The 19,975-nt window shown below is 36.2% G+C and overlaps 1 protein-coding gene across 2 annotated transcripts in view; it reads right to left on the bottom strand.

Moving 5' to 3' along the window:
* ANKRD28 (ankyrin repeat domain 28) overlaps positions 1 to 19,975 on the bottom strand; it is a 127,046-nt gene that overhangs the window by 33,751 nt on the left and 73,320 nt on the right. For both annotated transcript variants that reach the window (XM_072854036.1, XM_072854035.1), the window contains exons 4-8: positions 14,780 to 14,850; positions 11,667 to 11,867; positions 10,808 to 10,895; positions 5,913 to 6,055; positions 4,590 to 4,802 (exon numbers count right to left, since the gene is read on the bottom strand). In XM_072854036.1, the coding sequence (XP_072710137.1) occupies positions 4,590 to 4,802; positions 5,913 to 6,055; positions 10,808 to 10,895; positions 11,667 to 11,867; positions 14,780 to 14,850 (716 nt within the window). The remainder of the gene's footprint in view (positions 1 to 4,589; positions 4,803 to 5,912; positions 6,056 to 10,807; positions 10,896 to 11,666; positions 11,868 to 14,779; positions 14,851 to 19,975) is intronic.

Raw genomic sequence — 19,975 nt, 5'->3', positions numbered from 1 at the left:
ACAAGGACATAAGAATAACTTAAGGTGACCGTATTAGAAACTAGGGAGCATGGTGGTCAAGTGAGAACCCTCACAAGACAGCTTGAGTAAGATCTTGCAAAGGACAGCAAAATAAGCTACAAAATCATCTTCCAGTTGTAAATGAAAAACCACAGTACAATCAATAACGGATTTTCAGATTTACTCTGCTCAAATTTACTTAAAAATGCACTTAATGTAGATTTCTAAGACAATGGATTTGATTACCCACAGTGCCTCTCTCCATTCTAACCGTCTCAGGTTCCTTTGCAACCCAGGAGTAACATAACATGCAATTGTCTATCAACATATAAACATAGAACAGGTATAAGATTAAATGAAGGTGATAATTTCCATGTTGAAGCTGAACTGCTAGGTATAGGACTGCATTCAGAATTCCCTTCTTCAACATTGTCACTAGGGAAGGATATACAGAATCAGAACCAGTAGCCAAAGAGTTCTTTAAACAATGAAACAGCAAGGCTCTATTTATTGAGCAAAGTACTGTTTCCTGAGACGCCAGGAGGTTGGACTGCATAAGCAAGGAGGTATCTTCAAAATTTTTGCTTCAATTTCCTTTTTTATGCCTTTAAGGTCTTCTATCTAAATATTAAGTTAACTACAGCTGTCTGATTTTATGAGATCAGATAGGATCAGAGCACATGATATAATAGCTATGATAACTTTTGTTGTCTTCACTGAAACTCAGTTAAGTGTGGTAATAGGAAAGAAATCACCCAAATCTCCTCTACCACTAGAGAAAACATATCCACAAAATACTTAAGATCATATGAAATTTGCTCAGAACAGTAATTGCTATTAGACAGAAAGAATTAACACACCGCACAAGGTGTTCTATCAAGTGATTACTCGGATATTAACTGTACTCAGACTACTGAGCTTTACTGAGGGTCAGGGGAAATGTGGGTCTATCATGTCACAGCATTCCTCCAAGTGAAATCTCCCCCTAGCAACAATTCTTATGTTCTAGTATCACCAATGGAAGTAAAATACTTTTTCTATTTAGGTCACTGATTTTTCAAGCAGCAAGGGGGCCCATAAAACAATTAATACTGTCCCATTACATACTCATTTCAACGTGTTCTTCCATGCATGGAAATCCTGAATAGTGAGGAGAGAGTGCTGCAGTAATGAGCAATACTTAACAGGATTCACTGTTCTACAGTACTATATGGACCCCGACAAAGCTACAAAAACAAGTATGAAATTATGTCCTCTGCCTACAGAGGTGATAGAAAGCATATAACATATTTCTGCTGTTCCATTGTCTTCTGCATTACATATTCCCTTCTTGAGATGAGGCCAGCATCCACAGATATGCACAAGCACTTACCCTCCATCTGCCATCAAGAAAAAGAGTGTTTCCCTTTTGCTCTCCCCACTAGGTCATCCACAGCAGAAGGTGCTCTAATAGTACTGTCTAGTCTGCACCTAGATTACCATCCATACCCACTCTGTTACCTCTGAAAGTACAGAAACAGTTGCACATGGGAGGGAACTATTGAATCAGATTATACAAGCAATATAATTATGATGACAAATAAATCTTATAGCAATTGTAAGAACTACTTTGAACTTCAGCCTCAGTATTTGAAAACTGAACAGGCTTGTTTTCAAAAAATACTTAGTAAGAATGCTCTAAAAGCATCCCATTTTAACTTTGCAAATTGTTCTTAGATACACAACATATTCTAATTCAATTTCCCTTTGCTATTTTTTAGGGATTGTTCTTCTGATTAAATCCAAGATTTATCCTTATAGGCCTTTCCAGGGAAGCAGAAGTTGACTTGGAAACGATTTCCTTTTGCCTCAGTTCTTGCACTTTTCAACAGTGCAAGTGGTAAGTTTTCATATGCAAAGTAAGGCTGTTCACACCTTCAGGTGCAAATTCACAGGCCAAATTCAGTCATACTGGTATAAATCCACAGAAATGCTATTAACAGAATTACAATGGAGACACAGGTTGATGTGGAAACAGGGGATGAATGCTGTTTTCAAGCTATAATTTCTTAAAATCCCTACACAACCCTACTTGCTTATTTTTGCACTTAACAGTTTTGATACTTACTAAATCAACACATTTTAATTACAGCCAACCTATAGCTAAAGTTACTAACCCTTTTCACTGTAAAGACATTTTCTTCTGAAGCAGGCTAACTTCAGTAGCCAAACTTTTGCTAAGCTCTTAGACTTCAGCTGAAATTCTCAGCTCTCTGATACCCTTCAGGCTGCATTTCCCAGCCCCATCACTATCATGTTTCAGAAAAAATGATTCTGTAATCTCAGAGTAAGCTTAAGAGAAAACCTGGGTTTACCCATACTAAAGCTTCTAAGGATTTTTTTTTTTTTGAAGCTACAGAAACCAACAAATCTATACTCCATAACTTAAAATTGATCTCCATAACTTAAAATTGAATGGGAAGGAAGGCAACAATACGTGTCTCTGATGTTAAAACATCTTTTGTCACCTCCAAACAAAAGTTCACCCACATTATAAACTTCAAAGAATTCAGGAACTTTGCCAGTCACTTTGAAGACATTAGCCATTCTTTGCACAATTTCTAAGGTTATTTAGTGTTATAACTGACTAAATATAATCAATATCTACAGTGTATCCCATACGTAAAACAAAGATTCTTATTTTAAGTTCAAACATAAAGATTATAGTAGTCTTTAAGTGTTTAATTATGCTAATAGAATGTTGGAAGTTTTTCATTTTCATTCCTAACCTACAATTAAGGTGTATTTGAAAACAAATAGCCAAAAAACCCCAACCACCATTACTTGCTGCACATCTTTCTGAAATTAAGCCCTCCCCACTTCTTTCTTCTACATCAGAAATATGCACAAAGTCATCAACCACTGCAAACCAGCATACAGGAAAACAGTAATTCTTTGCTTGGAAGTATTTATGTTTCTCTTTTGTTCTTATTTGTTTAAGTAACACACGTACATAATCATTAATATATTTAACATTGTGGGATTATTTTAATGACAGAACATGTTACCAAGAAACGATGTTTCAAGAATGTAGGACAAAAGTCAGCCCTGTAAGGCTAAACCCTCAGTCATATCCAGTCTGGGACATTATGCATAGCAGAAAGCTGGCAACAATAAATGGACTGTGACCTGTGTATTTTAGGACAAGTTGGCAATAAAAATTGTAGCACAGCTCCTTACTTCTCCAGGACACTTTGGTGATGAATTTTTCCACAACTGAGTTTAAGTACATTTTCATTAAATGAGCTGCATGTTTCAATATATGTAAAAGTGGGCAGTAACATAGATCTAAGATTTGATGTGTTTTCCACATCAAATAGCTTATTTTTAAATTACTCCCACATTTTCAGTAGGCTATGGATTTTGTGCTAACGATAGATATAAAATCGTATTTTAGAATTAGTTAGCTGCAAATCAGTGTGAATATCTTACATGAAGTGAGCCACAAACCCCATGATTTTTAAAATAAATGTTAGCTATTCTAATATTCACCTCTTATCCAGATTGTGCTGAAATTCAGGCATAACTCTATATTAAGAAGATTTTTGTTTCTTAGGAAAAAAAAAATTAAAAAGACAGATAATTCTCTTCCTACCACATGTGGGCAACAGTACAGTGAATTAGATATTTTGTAAGAGGAACACTTGGACTCTTCATTTCACATACCTGCTTCCCACTTCCCCCAGCCTGAAAGCTGTCAAGACACCAGATACTGCCACTGAATATTTTTGAACACAGTTACATTTTCATTACTAGAATAAAAATCAACTTAATACAAAATAGGAGGTCTCACATCTCAAGACCTTGCCCTACACACTTGAGAAGATAACAAAAGATATAGGTTATAGTGTGCTTTTATGCTTGTGTGGATTAGAAATTCTACCTACACTAAGACTGGATTCTAAGGAATATTCTGCAGCCAAAGACTTGTGATCAAGTAGAGATGTAAAACGTATACTGACTCTGTTCACAAAGTTTTGCTGGAGTAATTAAAAAACCACCTGTTTAAGACCTTCCATTGGCCTAATCTACTTACCTTTGTATTTTTAATACACCCTTCACAACTCTCCCTTATTAATTAGATTTTAGGATCTTACATTATCAGCTCTTCAACTGCTCCAGCAATTAGCCTGTTCATACACATTTCTCTGAAATATCCTTGATTTCATTAATGGTGCTTATTTATGAGAAAAACATGTTCTTTTGCATTTTTCCATATGATTTGCTCTTACTCATATGGATAGACTAGGGAAGACAAATTATGGGGAATTCTGACATTTAAATATAATCAAGATTGACCAGACGGTATTGTCATCTTTCTTCTTTACCCTTTTGGGCTATTTACTACATCCGATTGAGGTTTTCAGATTCAGACTGAGTTCCTTGAAGCAACATACTGGCTCATTTTTTCTATAGTACTTTTCACAGAAGTACTCCAATCAATCAGTGGGAACTTCTAAACGTTATCATAACAATGATTTTGAGAAATTACTTCTGATAAAGACGTACTGCATCTTTAAAAGTGAATGGATGGCTTTGGATTCACCTACCTTCATATTTACATCTGCTCCATTACAGACCAAAAGCTCTAAACACAATGCTCCATGTGTTGACGCAGCAGCAAAGTGCAAAGGTGTAAAACCCTTCTCATTCATTTGATTTACATTAGCACCGCAGTCTATGAGTTCATTCACTACAACATCTTGCCCATTGTAGCAAGCTACATGGAGAGGAGTATTTCCATAGGCATTTGGTTCGTTCATCTATCAGAGAAAAAAAAAACCAACACATGATTAGTTAGTAGGCAAAAACCTGTATTACCACAGCATTTAATTATGACAAAGAAGCCTCTTATGTCCTGAAACAACTTCTTTATTACGTTTTGGAACTCTTCAAAACCAGAAATTCAAAGCAAGTTCTGGATGTAGTACTTTGATCGAGAAGCATGTACTCGGGAAGAGTACGATTGCTTTACAAGTGAGCCAGCCTCCTCCAATTGTCTCCACACCAGTTTCCTGTATGCAGTATGCAACTTGACAGAACACACATATGGAAAAAATGTCAACAGTGGCAATTTGCACAGACACTACAGACTAAGCACAGCAGGGCCCTCTATCATTCTTCAACAGCCATTTGTGGGTTTCCGTTAAAAACATCGGTGAAAGGGACTTTTTTGGGGGGAGGGGAGGGGGCAGGCGAGGGGGGGACATGTAAAAGTAGAATTTGTTGTTGTGCACATGATAGTGAGTCCTGATGTACATCTCAAGGTAGAACTTCGGCAGCATTCTCCAGCCTTGTAAGACTAAAATGTGACGCACAATGTGGATTTCTTACACAGTTTTACAGTTTGCTGTTAACACACTTTCTACATGCAGGTACTGTACAGCCTTTTCATTTATTTTGCATTTCATTAATATGGCCTTTCTTACTGTAGTATTGAAGTTTCTCACAATTTTTAGTATTTCCCAAAACTTATGTGGTATAAGAAATTCAGTAACATCTATATTTTACAAATAACTGAAGCAAAAGAGTTTAATTTCCTGCAGGTCAAAAAGGATTGTGTGGCAAAGCTAGGAACGGAATTCCTATTTCCTGAGTTCCAGTCCAATGAACTAAGAGTAAGAAATACCAAATGAACACAAAAACTACTAAATACAAATCTATTTCCAAATAATTGTGCAGTATCTGCAAGGCTCTTAAGTTACTTGGGGGAATGAGGTTTTATAACAAAAAAAGCATGTGAATGAAGATCTTTGGAAATACTATTTTCACTATATCATAACCTGTCCCTAAATAAACAGTGTGCTACAATACTAACAAGAGCATTTCAAACAACAAAAAAATATGTATCACTTTGTTTTATTCTTCCTTACATCAACTCCAAGATCTAGAAGATATTTGACCACACTGATCATCCCACTAGATGCTGCAGCATGTAAGGGTGTATACGATTTCTTGTCTTTGCATGTCACTTCAGCTCCGTGGGCCACGAGTAATTTCACAACTTCAATATGACCTAAAAGAATAAAGACAAAAAGTATGAAGCTGCATTTTATATTAACCAGCACAAGTTTACAAACTTAATAATTCTACAGTTGTTGTAACATGAACAAGACATTATGCATTTGGACCTAATCTGGAAAATAAAGAATTGTTCTTGTATTCTAATTGTATCATGAACTATAAAAGCAACATAAAATATTTATCTCCAGAAGAGAGTATTTCCACATACCCCCTCCAATAATCATAGTATTTATATTGCAAATATAATGTGTATTTAAAAAAAAATAATCTGGTCTTCTGCTTACACAGAAGGATTTTTTGGGAAGATTTGAGAACTGGAGAGGTGAAATAACTTTGTAATTATTAAACATTTACTGCAAATTTCTGTTAACAACTTGAGAGAGAATGTGACTGTCAGTCTTCCACCTTCACCTCAACTGCAAACATGCCCGTTAAGGTTTTTAAGGCCTTCAGCATAAACTTTGAAAAAATTACACTTTGAAAAAATTTAAAAACTTTATAAAAATTTATAAACTTTGAAAAAATTACTGGGAGGAAGTTCCAGGTAAGAGGGTGGAAAAGGGAAGGGAGGGCGGGGAGTCCACCCTGAAGCAGCAGGCAGCCGCTCTCACTGCCAGCTTTGTGGCTGGGCCAGGGGTCCCAATGCCGCACCGCTGCTGCAAAAGGCAACCAGCTTTGCCCTTCACCGTGCCCGCATGCTCCCCCACTAGCTTGCATGCAGTTGTGACACTGCACGCTAAGAGAAAAGCTATGCAAATGGGGTAACCAAAAAAATCTGCCATTCTTGCTCAGTTGTTAATTTAACCACCAAACCAGTCAATCACTGAAAACACATGGATAATCATGACAAAGTCTGCAGAATAAAGGAGCACACTTGAGTTAAATACACCAAGATACATTTAGTGCTCTACCTTTGCAACTGACCCATACAGACAGATATGGGAATCTTTGTTTTACCTTTCAAGTGACACCCTTACCTTAGCTAAAAAAGTGGTGAGAGGCACACTGAATACTTATGCCTACCCAGTCAGACACATAAGTAAAAAGTATCAAATCCAGCCTTCAGTTTAAGTGCTTCATAAAAAGTGAGGGTCTTCGCTTTTTCAATGACTAAGAGAATTTGCAAAAGTTTGAATAGGAAGTGTCTACCCAAAGGAATAGAGACAAAGGTATTTTGATAAACATTCAGTCACCATGATACGTATTTTATGCTCATGCCCAAGAACATACAAAACGACATTTCACCTAGCTATACTGATCAGAAACATAGAGTTTACCAGTGCAGTGTGAAGTGCTGCAATATTTCACTTCTCAATTACTTCAGTATTGTAGGAAAGAAGAGAAAGAGAAATGTAAACATGATACTCGTTTTCTGATCCAAATATAACGGGGACAAGAATGAAAACAAGCCTTATATGAGAGACAGAAGTACAGAAGATATTGAAAGCAGTGAAAGGAAGAGAGACACTGAAGAGAACAGTGGCAGAAAAACTTTAAAGAGAAGAAAAAACCAAAAAATCCCCGACCTGCATTGAAAACGCAAGCAGCAATCAGTGGAAGACACTCAAACAGAAGAGCAAGGTACTTGAAGTGGGAAGCGCTGAGGAGACATCCCGATGCACTAATGAGGGCGACGCTAGCACACAAGAATGAAAGTCCATTTTAGTCGCAGCAATGCAGCTGGACAGCAATGGAGCCGGGTGAAAAGCAGGAAGGAAGGGAAACAATGGATATAACCCTAGAAAGTTATTTATAGTAGAGTGACGAAAGCGTAACTTCTTTTTTATTCTACGGTCAGTTTTATATGGTGGAAAAGCTTTAAGGCCTTCTTCAAACAATTGGAGCAGTGTAAAATGGCTCTAAATTGTGAGGGAGAATGTCACAGGTTTTTTTTCCTTGTTTGAAGACTTTCAAAAGCTTTTTCTACTCTATTGTCTGCAAGGATATTTAGGTTGATCAACATCAGATAAATTACATTCAGGTTGATCAACATCAGATAAATTACGTTCTTCCCATCCAAACACTGTTCATTAACTGTTTCCTGTTAATAGCCTATGAAATAGCACTGACTAAAATTGGAATAAATGTAGCTTATCTGAAGAACAGAAGACTTTTCTCTCATCTAGGCGAGCACAAGTCAGAAAACATCTCTGTCCTCCCACTGACGCTCATCAGATCTCTGCCATCTCGTGCACAAATTTCATTCAACAAAATTTTGCAAATAATCACCTGGAGTAAGGTGGTTGGACAGCCTGTCACAGACATCAGTTTGCATGTGTAAGTAGTTTACAAAATACTAACACAAAAATCACAAAGAACATTAGATCAATAATGAAGATTGTTCTTTAACTTCTTGGTTTCAGGTATGGTATCAGTACTTGAAGTGCAGTATCATACAGCTTCAAATTAGAAGTTAGAGTATTAGTGCTGTGATAATCACTTCATAATTCACTGGCACATTCAAGTCTTTTCCTCTGAAGACAGCTCAACAGAGTCTGTTGTTCTTTTTAGCATTTCACATATGGATTTCACAGCCTTATTTTACATTGCTATCAGATTATTTCAGACCTGTATTGTCAGAGACGTAAGACTAATGTGAAATGGGCCTGAAACAGAGTTGTGCAAAGACAACAATTAGTAATTCCACTTTTGTGTGAATCCAGGTGTTTGTGAGAATATCACTTTTACAACCATTGAGATCTTACAAACAAGCCCAATTTTGTAAATATGTGGTTTTGCATTTGTAAAGACCAGAATTCTCAGTCCTCGGACCAAAGCACATTTTGTACAACGAACAACTCATTATCAACCCCCAAAACTCAGGGCAAGGTTTTTGGCAACTGTATTTAATTAGGTACTGCCCCACACGGTACTGCTCTTTTGTTTTGCTCAGAATGCAAGTTTAAAATTATATTCCCACTTTTAAGTTTCTGCTTCCATTTGCTCTCTCCTGGCAAAACTGGGAAACGTTGCTTGGATAAATGTAACAACTCCAAAGCAGTTATATAAGATACTCAACGCCACAGAATCACAGATGAGAAATATGTTTAATTAGCAACCTTAAGTCTGGTTTTAAGAACCACCCCCTACGCATACACATTGCACAGCATTATGCCTATTTATAAGTAATTCTTGCATTCATAGTAATAAGCATTAATACCAAACTGCATATTGAGGGGCATTTTGCCTAAGATCAGACCTCCAAGGCAGAGTTATCCTAGACTTAGAGATGTCAACGTAATGAGTCCATGTAATTTTCTAGTTTATGTGTGTTTATTTTTTGGTTCTATATCAGATACAGTAAAATTAGTTTGTTTTACGCAGGGAAGGGGAAGTATAGATATTACTCTTCTTGTACATTAACTTAAATGTTTGTCAAAAATACAAGGTGCTGCTTTATAAATCCTATATATAAAGGTTTTCACCAAGACAGTCATTCCAAGTAGTATTTTCCTTTTGTAACTGGAACAAAAACATACACATCTTTAGATCACCTCTGAAAAAAAAGCTGCCATAAATAATAGGACCATGTTCTGTTCCTGACTGTTCTTCTCCTTAAGTTTTGTAAGATGGTATCTTAGGCATATAGATAGGTATTTTCTGGAGAATTTAAAATTACGGAAAATGCAGATCATCAAAACATAACAGGGACAAAAAATTACATATAATGAAGTCTTATTTTCCCATTTTATCTTTGAAGAAATTCTCAGGCATGCAGATTCATATAACACTGATGCTACTGCTTTTATTCCTCTCCTTTGGCCGGATAAAATTATGAAGCAATAAGCTAAAATACTGAACAACAATCAAGACCATGGAATCACCTCAACTAGCTTTTTCCTGAAACTGATACTTAAACTTAATTGTTCACTGCTCACATACGACACACCTTGCATGTGTTCAAGGGCATTTTTAGACATTTTCTGGAAGTTAAAAGAGGCATTATGTTTTTTTGCTTCTGAACAGGTACAACATATTCTGCAATGACAAATACAATATGAAGTTGCATGTGAACTACTAAGAAACAAAGTGATTAGCCAAAGCTAAGAAGTCTTTGTCAGTGTCAGCCTAGAACTCTTAATCTGCATTTTCTATGATTCATTTTCCAATGGTTTATACTGCTCATATTTTAAATGAAGCTTGAGATACAAAGCTCTACTATTTATTATAGCTATGCTGAAGAAAACAATTCCTACCACTTAATAAAATGAAAGTCTGATAAAAGGCAATGAAGTACATTACTCTGACAGTATTGCCAGTGCATTGATCAATACCATGAGAACAGTAATTATCCACTCCTGGAATAAGAACGGCAAGGCAAGAATTTTGAGTTTTAGAGATGAAAATATTATTCTTTTAAAATACAATTTCCAAGGTTGGTGTAACAATCCTCTGTTTCAGGAGCCTCTTGTATTAATTGCTTACTTTCTGTTTAGCATTATTGCAAAAGTTTTCACCTGTGATTAGACTCCTGCTGATTGAGAAACATAGTTCCTTCTTTTTAAAGAACAAAATTACTTACCTTACTTTTCTTTTTCCAACAAATTGACTTTTCTCACCACCAAAACACATTTACAAGGCAATCTGAAGTATACGATTAATGGTTTTCTGGCAGACACACAGATAACCTCAATGCTTACAATGTAAATATTTTTCCTACAAATACATAAAACCACTAAACATTAGGTGATTTTTTTTTTTTTTTTTACTACCACAATAGTAATCAACTGAAATATGTACATACCCATATATGCTGCCCAATGTATAGCTCGTCTGTCTTTCTTGTCAAATGCATTAATATTGGCCCCTCTAGACAACAGTAAGCTGACCATCTGAGATAAACAGAAAGAAAAGAAATCCTCTATTCATAATGGAAAACTCTGCTTAAAGTTAGACAAAGAAAATCATAGGAGAAAACAAAAATATATGCATTTTCAAAGGATTTAAATGTGTTGGTTTTGAATATTCCATAAGCTTGAAAAAACTGGCTGTCCACCTTGGCAGCAATAATGAAGTGACTGTAAGGAACACAAAACTCCACGTCAACAAAACCATTTCCCAGTTAAATATGGGAAAGCTGTGGAATCTTTGAAATTTTCAGGCTATTACTAAGGGATTCACTGAAGGTAATCACTAAAAGCAAGCCTATTGCCAATTTGTCTCCAACTACCTATACACAGTTACCTAGTGGTCATTTTTCAGGGCTTGAAAACCAGCGAGTTAGAGCTTATTACATGTATTTCCTCCGTATTTCAGTGACAACACATTCCATATGTTTGCTATCTACTGAACAGAAAAATATCATCTTTTTTCCACTTTAAATGTATCTATTACTAGTTTAACTCCACTTAACTCAGGCAAATTTGCTTCGGTCTTAAGAAAGGTGAACACTGTAATAATCTTCCAACTAAATGATGTAACATGTATTTTCCACAACCATTCTGTACACAGATGCATACAAAAGACAAATTCAAATACAAAATAGAGGTTGGGGTTCTTTGAGGTGAACAGGGGAAACATGATTTTAAACTGCGAAACTAAACATCAGGAATGTGAGGGACAGAAAGACAAGTGGGAAACAAGCTAAGTAAAAAGACTCTTACCTCAACGTGTCCACTGAAGGCTGCATGATGCAATGCAGTTCTGCCTGCTCGATCAGACACATTTACGTTGCTTAGGAGAGGCACCAAAGCTTCGGCACATTTCACAGCTTTGTTTGCAGCTGCTATATGTAGGGGTGTCTGCCAGTTTTTATCACGAGCATTGACATCCGCTGAATGCTTTAACAACACCTGAACAGCATCCTGAAAGCATTTACAAAAAAACCAAGCCACTTAGTAAAGCCCTGAAACGACAGCCTTAAATCCAAGGACAGTATAATGGAATAGAACGATTTCCAATTTGTTCTTTTGCAAACATCTTATGCTTTGAGATTTGTACTTTATCATAAATCCAGATTTGGGGGTGTTCTCAATAACATGAGATTCAGGATTCAACTGAATCAACCTTTCCAGGTCTTTTATCCAGTTCCTTAAGCTGGCTGGAAAATTGTTTTGCCATCCCAACTAATTTCCAAAGCTCAATAAACCTCCTTAGGATTTCTTCCATTGCTAAGGAGTAGTGAAGTACTATGAACTTATCATGCATTTTCATCGATTTCCCAAGCAAAATTTTTGAACTGTCAAAGTCTAGAAATGGCAAAGAGAAGAACAGCTTATTAAACGTACATTCAGAGAATCACAGATAAAACAGAGCATGGTCACAAGAAGTTTCGACATACACTGTTGCAAAACTCCTGAAAACGATTTCAAAATGTTGCACTGAATTCCATCTCACAAAAAGATTATTAATTTCCTTTTGTTAAAAGTACAAGCTGGGAAAATTTGACAAATAAGACTGTATTCTTACAGCAAGATAAACAAATCCCATTAAAGTATGTGCACACAACTGGAATGCATTAAAAAAAAAATCTGTTGGTGATATCAACATGACAATGAATACTGCATTTTACATCAACTCCATGACCTTCCCACAATTCACTAATTGCTTTCAGTGACTTCAAACTCAAACACCGAGCACACAAATAAATGGTTGGCACTTTGAACTTAAAACACGTTACCACAAGTAGTTATTGGAAATTTCGAATTACACTGTGGTACAATAGCTAGGTATTATTCTCAGCCATGAGCAGAATCCTAGAGTAACACTTGATTCTATTTATCACAATAACTTATATTTAAAGCGCCCCAACTTCTTCTACCGTCAATAAAAAAATAGGAACAAACATAAAAGTGAAAATACTGTATCACAGGCTTGTAATTTAAATGAGAAATGAAATAGCTTCTATTCTCTAAGAAACAAGTTGATTTAGTACTTTAAAAATCTAATCAATATTTTGAACTTTTGTCTTTTTTGAGCCAAATATTAAGAAAAACCATAATCAGAACAAGGAAATTGTGGAACAGCTACTACCCCTTTTGTAGAAGTAGGCACTGCAGTAGTAGCATAAAAATAATTTATTATATTTTTCTGCACATATGCATTAATGAATTTCAAGAATTAGTGAATCTGCTTAGTTTTTTGGTTTGGTTTGGTTTTTTTTTTTGCAAAGTACACCAGGCACACAAATATAAACATCTGAAGCCTGACAGTCTTGACACGAAGTTGCTTGAACTCACGCAGTTGACAGCTAAATCTATAATTCCAGCTGTTTTGCATGTTTCAGTGTCCTTGTTTAATTGCAGCTGTCCTTGCTTCAAGATTAAATCCAGCTGTTTTACTGAAATCATTATCAAGATTTTTTTTCATTACAGCTTTTTTCATCTAATGCCTAAAAAACTATGTAAGTCTGTCAGCTGGAAAAATGCCTACATGTACCAACCAATTCTCCATCTACGTATGTGGGCTCCTATGACTTACCATCTTTATAAATAGAAAATTCTGACAGGCACCTATCATTGCTTTTAGGGTAGACTCATTGGTTTACATGTTTCATTTACCTTTGGTTAGTATTTTGTTTAAAATATTCCGCATTTTAAAAAATGACCATGGTTGCATTTCTTGAAGTTATCATTTATGTCCAGTTTGTCTGCAGCTCTCCTCTCTACAAGCATTGGTGATATAAGGAGCTTTTACTGTCCCTCAGCTCTGAAGAATGCAGTATTTGGTGCTTCGGTCAGCTCCCAAAGGAGCAGCCTAAAAATACCTCAAGAAGAACAAATAGCATTTGGGAGTAAGGCACCCTTGGAGATTCATTTTCAAACACTGTTTTGAATAACACGATCTCCACATAACTTAGCTGTTAATGCTACTGACAAAATAATGCAATTTATCCAGGGAATTCAAAAGCAAAAACTGAAACAAGGCTTGTTTAGATAGTTCGTGGATCAAATACTTGAAGCTCAATGCTTGCCATAACCAAAATATTCAATTCCACCTTCTCAAACAAAAATTTACACAGAATCTTTAAAAACCCTTTATTTTTGAGACATACTGAAATGAGCATCTATTTGACTCAGGATCTCAAAGGAGATAGTTTTGCATAAACTCTTTCACATAACAAGCTCAGCATTTCTCTGGTTTTTTTGATCTTCTACAGGCATTTAAAATTTTTATTAGGACATCAACAATAGAGGAACAATAACAAATTAATTTCTTACATTACTATATTCTCACAATTGTGTCACTGGTAGACTTCAAAAACTTTCTACATATTTAATTTACAACTTTTAAAGTGATTTTCAATACTATCATTACTCATTAATCGCTTTTTTTAAAAAATATGTTTGCAGGCCTTACAGAACCATTTATTTCTTCAATGCCTGAACAGATAAGCATGTAAAAAATTAGGAAATGCAAAGATTATGCTGTAAAAACTGTACTAAATCTTATTTCATCTCTAATTCCCTCACACTGAACCATTCTGGTTACCTTAAGAGAAGTAACCTGGACTTGAGAACACTGCATGCGGAATCCTCTCTGCTAGGGTAATGACATTTGAGCAGAGAGCAAATCTGAGAACTGGAAGTTTATCATTTCCCCCTTCTTCCTACTCAGGCATATGACTTATATACTCTCTACACATTAAACTGTTGCAAGTGTTTTGCAATTCCAGATATTTGGAGTAGTTTCACCTTATAAAAACAGAACAAAGAACAGAAGGTAATTTGAGATGTCTTATTTTAACACAAAGCAGTCCAAAAAAAAAAAGGCATACCTCACTACAAGATGCCACAGCTCTGTGTAAAGGAGTCAACCATTTGCTGTCTTTGGCATTAACTCTAGCTCCTGTAACAAAAAGTAAGAAAAACAGAAATTTACAATATATTTACAGAAAGACTTAAATATTTTCCAATACAGAAATAGAACTATTGGAAGATAGTTATTCTAGTCTCATTAACACAGCATGATGCCAAAAATGGAAGAGGAGCCTTTTCTCCAGCTGAAGCCTACCCTTTGAGAAAATTCTTCTAACGCTGCACCCATAATACTCATCCATCAAACTGTACTCATCTTTTTACACTAGGTAGTCCTCTATAATCTTTTGCATTTCCAAAGGTACATAAAAGACTGTTGGATATGAAACACTGACTCCTCCTTGCCTTCATTCAGCAACAAAAACCTCATATTTTGCCACTACAGTTGAAATTCTCCATTAAAATAGAGAAAAAGGCTACATTTATTCCCCATGCCTCCAGTTGCCTTGCGGCTGGTGAGTCTGACACCTAGGTATGTAGAATGACACTTCTTCTACTGCGAATTTGGGAATGAATCTTCTCTACTCCGCCAGGTCACCTAGCCCGCTTCAGGACCTCCTGGACCTCCCTTCATGAACTAGACTGGAACAACGACATCTCTCTGCTTCTAAAAGCATACCCAAGAAACAGCCGTCCCCGCTCCCAGGAAAAAAGGTCACACAAACATCTGTAAGGAACACAAGCTTGGGTCTGGATTTTAATTTTTTTCTTAATAATAAAAGGAAAGAAGGATTTGGGGATTTTTTTCCTGAAAGAAGCAACTGAACTACTTTCTAACTTCCAGTGAACTTCAACAAACAAGAAAACTTAATGATTAAGCTTAATGATTTAATTTCTTACTGATATATATACACACACACATATACACACGTATACATGTATACGTATATGTGTGTGTATAAGGTTATATATGTGTGTGTGTATAACCTATAAGGTTATATATGTTGGTTATATATGTGTGTATATATAACCAACATATATAACCTTATAGGGTTTTTTAATACCTTGAGGGGAAATTTAGCCATCTTTATTTGAAAACTACTGAGACTTTAGAGAGATGTGATAGCTTAGACAAAATGTAACATTTTTGAAAAAATAGTTTGGAAATACTGTTGGAATGAGTTCATAGAGCAATATATGATATCACACAGTAACATTAATGCTACATGGTCAGAGCTCATTAATTTCTCAGGCTAAACATAATATTGTTATGCCACAACCAACTTTAATTTTTCCTATGCAAATAATAGAAAAGGATGGAAGACCAGTAAGACACAAAATGGCAACCAGGCTGCTGGTCAGGATATCAGCTGAGAGATAGGGTATTGTGATCCAAGTCTCCCAGACCTGCACCAGCAAAGAAGTCTTTCCCAGGCCAGCTGAACAACCTGACTAGGAAACTTAGCAGTCTGTACAAAATTGTGGTTGTATATACTAAGCAAACCAAAGATTTGAAGTCAGTTCTCAGAGTTGATCAGTTTCTAGTCAATCCATTCCTTTCAGGCTTAAGAACACAACATGGAAGCTGATGCTGGATCCAACTCCCACTTTGACCCTAGGTCTTCCAAGCACCAGACAGAGCCTGAAGTCTAATTGCTGGCTACAATTTCAGGGATTTCCCTCTTTCCTTATCCAAATTTCAGAAGCTTTGGTTGTCATCCTATTTTCCAAGTTCAAAAGTTTTTGAAAAATAAGTTTGAAGGAATGGGAAGAAAGACCAAGTCCATTTGAAGAAAACCCCCACAATCTAACAAAAGTTCAAGAGACTTAATCTTACCACAAATTATCTGCTTTTGTCAACCATCATAAGGACCTAGTGTACTGCTCCATATCATGTAACGTAGCATAATGTACTGTACCAAATTCTGCAGAGAACTTGAGCAAATACAGAATTTGAAGATTCTAAATGTCACCAGAAATGTCTTAAGATGTTTGGTAATCCTTCCCAAAAGACAATAACCTGAATGATCAGTAAGTGAGAACATAATCAATGTATTTCAAATGTATCTGTAATTCTTGACTGCCTTCCAGGTTATTGTTAGCCACACCTTGTTTTTAGCAGATGAGACAAAAATAAGAGACAAAATAGTACTCCAAGCTCCACCTGACTTCACATCTACATCCAACAACCAAGGAATGAGGACTTTCAAAGTCTAACTGATTTCTATTTCTAATTTTAGGATACAAATGTCTTTGAAGTGTTTTAAAGGAATTAAGGGAGTTACTAGGTCACTAATCACTAGCCTGATTTTCCTCAGGTGACGGAGCCTGAGATAGGAGAAGCACCATGCCCAGCAGAAGGGGAGAAATGCACATTTCTACTCCAAGGAGGTGGCAGTTATCTAAGCTCTAATGAAAATGTACTTAAAGTCCAAGCCGTGCTTATGGGTTCAGCTAAGTCGTTCACTGACCTTTCTGGTACTTTAACACACACCCTAAAAATCGCATCAGAAGAGAGCAGGAATAAATACAAGAAGATACTGTACAAAAGGTTTACCCAGTGGTGAGTTAATCAAACTTGCTAGGACTAAAGGAAAATAATACCTGAAAGTGTTTGTTGTTTCTGGTAAGAAAGAAAATCAGCATTAGCCAAAGAAATGCCTAAGGAAATTTGAAGTGATACCTAAAAGTAACATGGTCCTCTCAAAAGAACAAAGCCAACACAACAATATCTGTGCCCCTGCTGCCCTCCCCCGTAAGTGATCCTCCACCCAAAGAAGCAAGAAAGCCTAGGCCTAGGACATCCCAGAGTTAAATTAGTGTAACACGTAGACATTAAAAGAAGTTAACATTTCAAATGCACAAAAATTTTGTAGATTCTCTGACAAAGGAAAAAACAAAGTTGACTTTTGACAAAAGATCTAAATCTCTGATGGACTTACTTAAGAAAGAACCACCAAGTTTGTTTCTCGCCCGACAACAAACAACTCTTAAAGGAGTTCCAAAATTGTTAGATTGAAAGACAAAGTTTTTAAGTAATAATCAGAATAAGCATACTACCAAAAAATGCGTATGCATTATTAACAAGGGAATCGGGAGATCTATAGCCCTAGATATGTTCAACAAAATAATATTTTAAATTAACATAGAGATACTTTCCCCTTAAATTTCTGCAAGAAGATATGCTGCCAAGAATGATTTAAATTTCATAAAACAGCTTCTCCAAACAGCCTTGTATCTGAGGACATAATCCCCCTCTAGGCTGTTCTTTACTCCCTAGCACACGATTTGGGGAAAATGTTACCGTTCCTCCCTCCCCCTTCAGATCCTCTCTATGAGACATAAAGCTCCCTCAAACCTAGCATACTCCTACTACCATGCAACAGTGAGGAAGGTTACAGCCTTCACCCTCTGAAGTAAAGCTCTACCCCAGATCATTGCAAATAAATGTTAGAAAATATATTACACCTTTACTGAATATCTTTTGCTTAAAGATGGTTTGCTTCATGGTTTGCTTAAAGACAGTTTGAACACATGTATGTACATAATTCACTGTACAACACTGCTGATGCAACATTATCTCTGTGAAGCTCAACCTGCTGACGTGTTAACCAGAGCATTTCTCACATTTCAAATGCCAGTTATGCAGCAGTTTGCTCTTTCAAAACACGGTGCAGCGTACCTCAATCCCCAATTTGTAAAAACAAAAAAACCAAACAACCCCCCCCCACACCCCACTGGATCTTCCAGATTTCAGAGGCCTGGTCGTAACATGTTTATTAAAACTGCTCAGATATTTCATTTGTTTAATGTAAAATTTCTTATATTCCAATTCTTTTAATGCCATAGAGGTTGCAGGAAAAGGATTTGGAGGCTTTCCAGAGATATCGAATACAATACTGCAACACAAATACCCATCATCTTTGCTTGCATGCAAGCACTGATTATGTAAATGACGCTCCTCTAAAACTGCCTCTTCCAAACAAACCTACTTATTCTTCCATGTTTGTGCACTAAACCGAAATATTAAACAAGACCTTCCCTTTCATCACCAGCTTTGCTAGTACAGCCTAGTAAGTTTACACATCTAGGCAAATATGAAAGCAGGATTTTTGCTCTGCAAAAGGCGGGGAGGAGGGGGGGAAGTATTACATATTTCTCTTCCCTCCTCCTTGAATCTTATACTTCATTTTGCAAAGTTGCATTCACAAGACTGACAATTAGAAAGACATGTTTTATTTAATAAATCTAATACAGAAGCTACTGAAAAACTCAGTGATGCTTACTTTCAGCAAATTTATGTTCCAAGAGACACATTTTCCAACTCAATACATGCACTGATTTACGGAACGATCCTGGAAGCTTTAATTATACCAGTCCATATCTGGCAATTGCATATTTAAATGTGCTATTAGCCATCAATACCTGAATGTATGTTTCTGCAATCCAGTTGCTACTTCATTGGTGTCAATACCCTTACACTTGAATAAGAGCTAGCATCTCAACCATCTCTTGAAGAGACAGGCAAGGAATGACTAGGCAGGAAACCTGCAAGGAACAGCCACACGCCTCCTCCTTCATCCATAAAGTGCCATATAACTATATACAGCTGTGTCTCAGCACATCACCTCTGTGTTCCTCTTGTAAGAACTTTTGCTGTGACTCTCTTCCCGAGCTACTCTGCACCAGAATTCTTCCCATTTGTAAATGTCCTCAGAAGCACAATGAATGCAGCAGCTACATTCCTTATGCGTCACAAGTTGGAAATAGATTCAGAAAAGAAATACAACAGAACTGACAAGACATTTTCATCTTTGCTCACAGTACTGACTTAAGTACTGAATTGCCTTCCACTGTTCTGTTTGTAGTCCGTATTTTTAGACTGTCAAGGATGATATTTTCCTTTGTTATTGTACAAGATGTGCTAGTGATTGAACAATATCATAATACAAGCAAATAAAGCAAAAGTGTTTTCATTCACATATGTAATACAGACACCTGATGTTCAGTATTTGAAGCTCTGAAATGTTTATTTAGGAGTAAAAGATGTAAATAAGATCTTTAGATTGCATTTAAAAAGCTAACAAACTTTGTCTTAACAATTAGTACACTGAAATAATTTTAGAAATTATCTTTGCAGAAATTAGGAAGATCCCAGGTATAAATTGCTGAGAATAACCAGCAGTTCTACTGTAATTAGATTCTATGAAATTGTT

This window comes from Ciconia boyciana, chromosome 2 (assembly GCF_034638445.1).
Source record: "Ciconia boyciana chromosome 2, ASM3463844v1, whole genome shotgun sequence".
NCBI classification, from domain to species: domain Eukaryota; kingdom Metazoa; phylum Chordata; class Aves; order Ciconiiformes; family Ciconiidae; genus Ciconia; species Ciconia boyciana.
The sequence above is the reverse complement of the archived record's forward strand: the minus strand, read 5'-3'. Positions and strand labels throughout refer to the sequence as shown.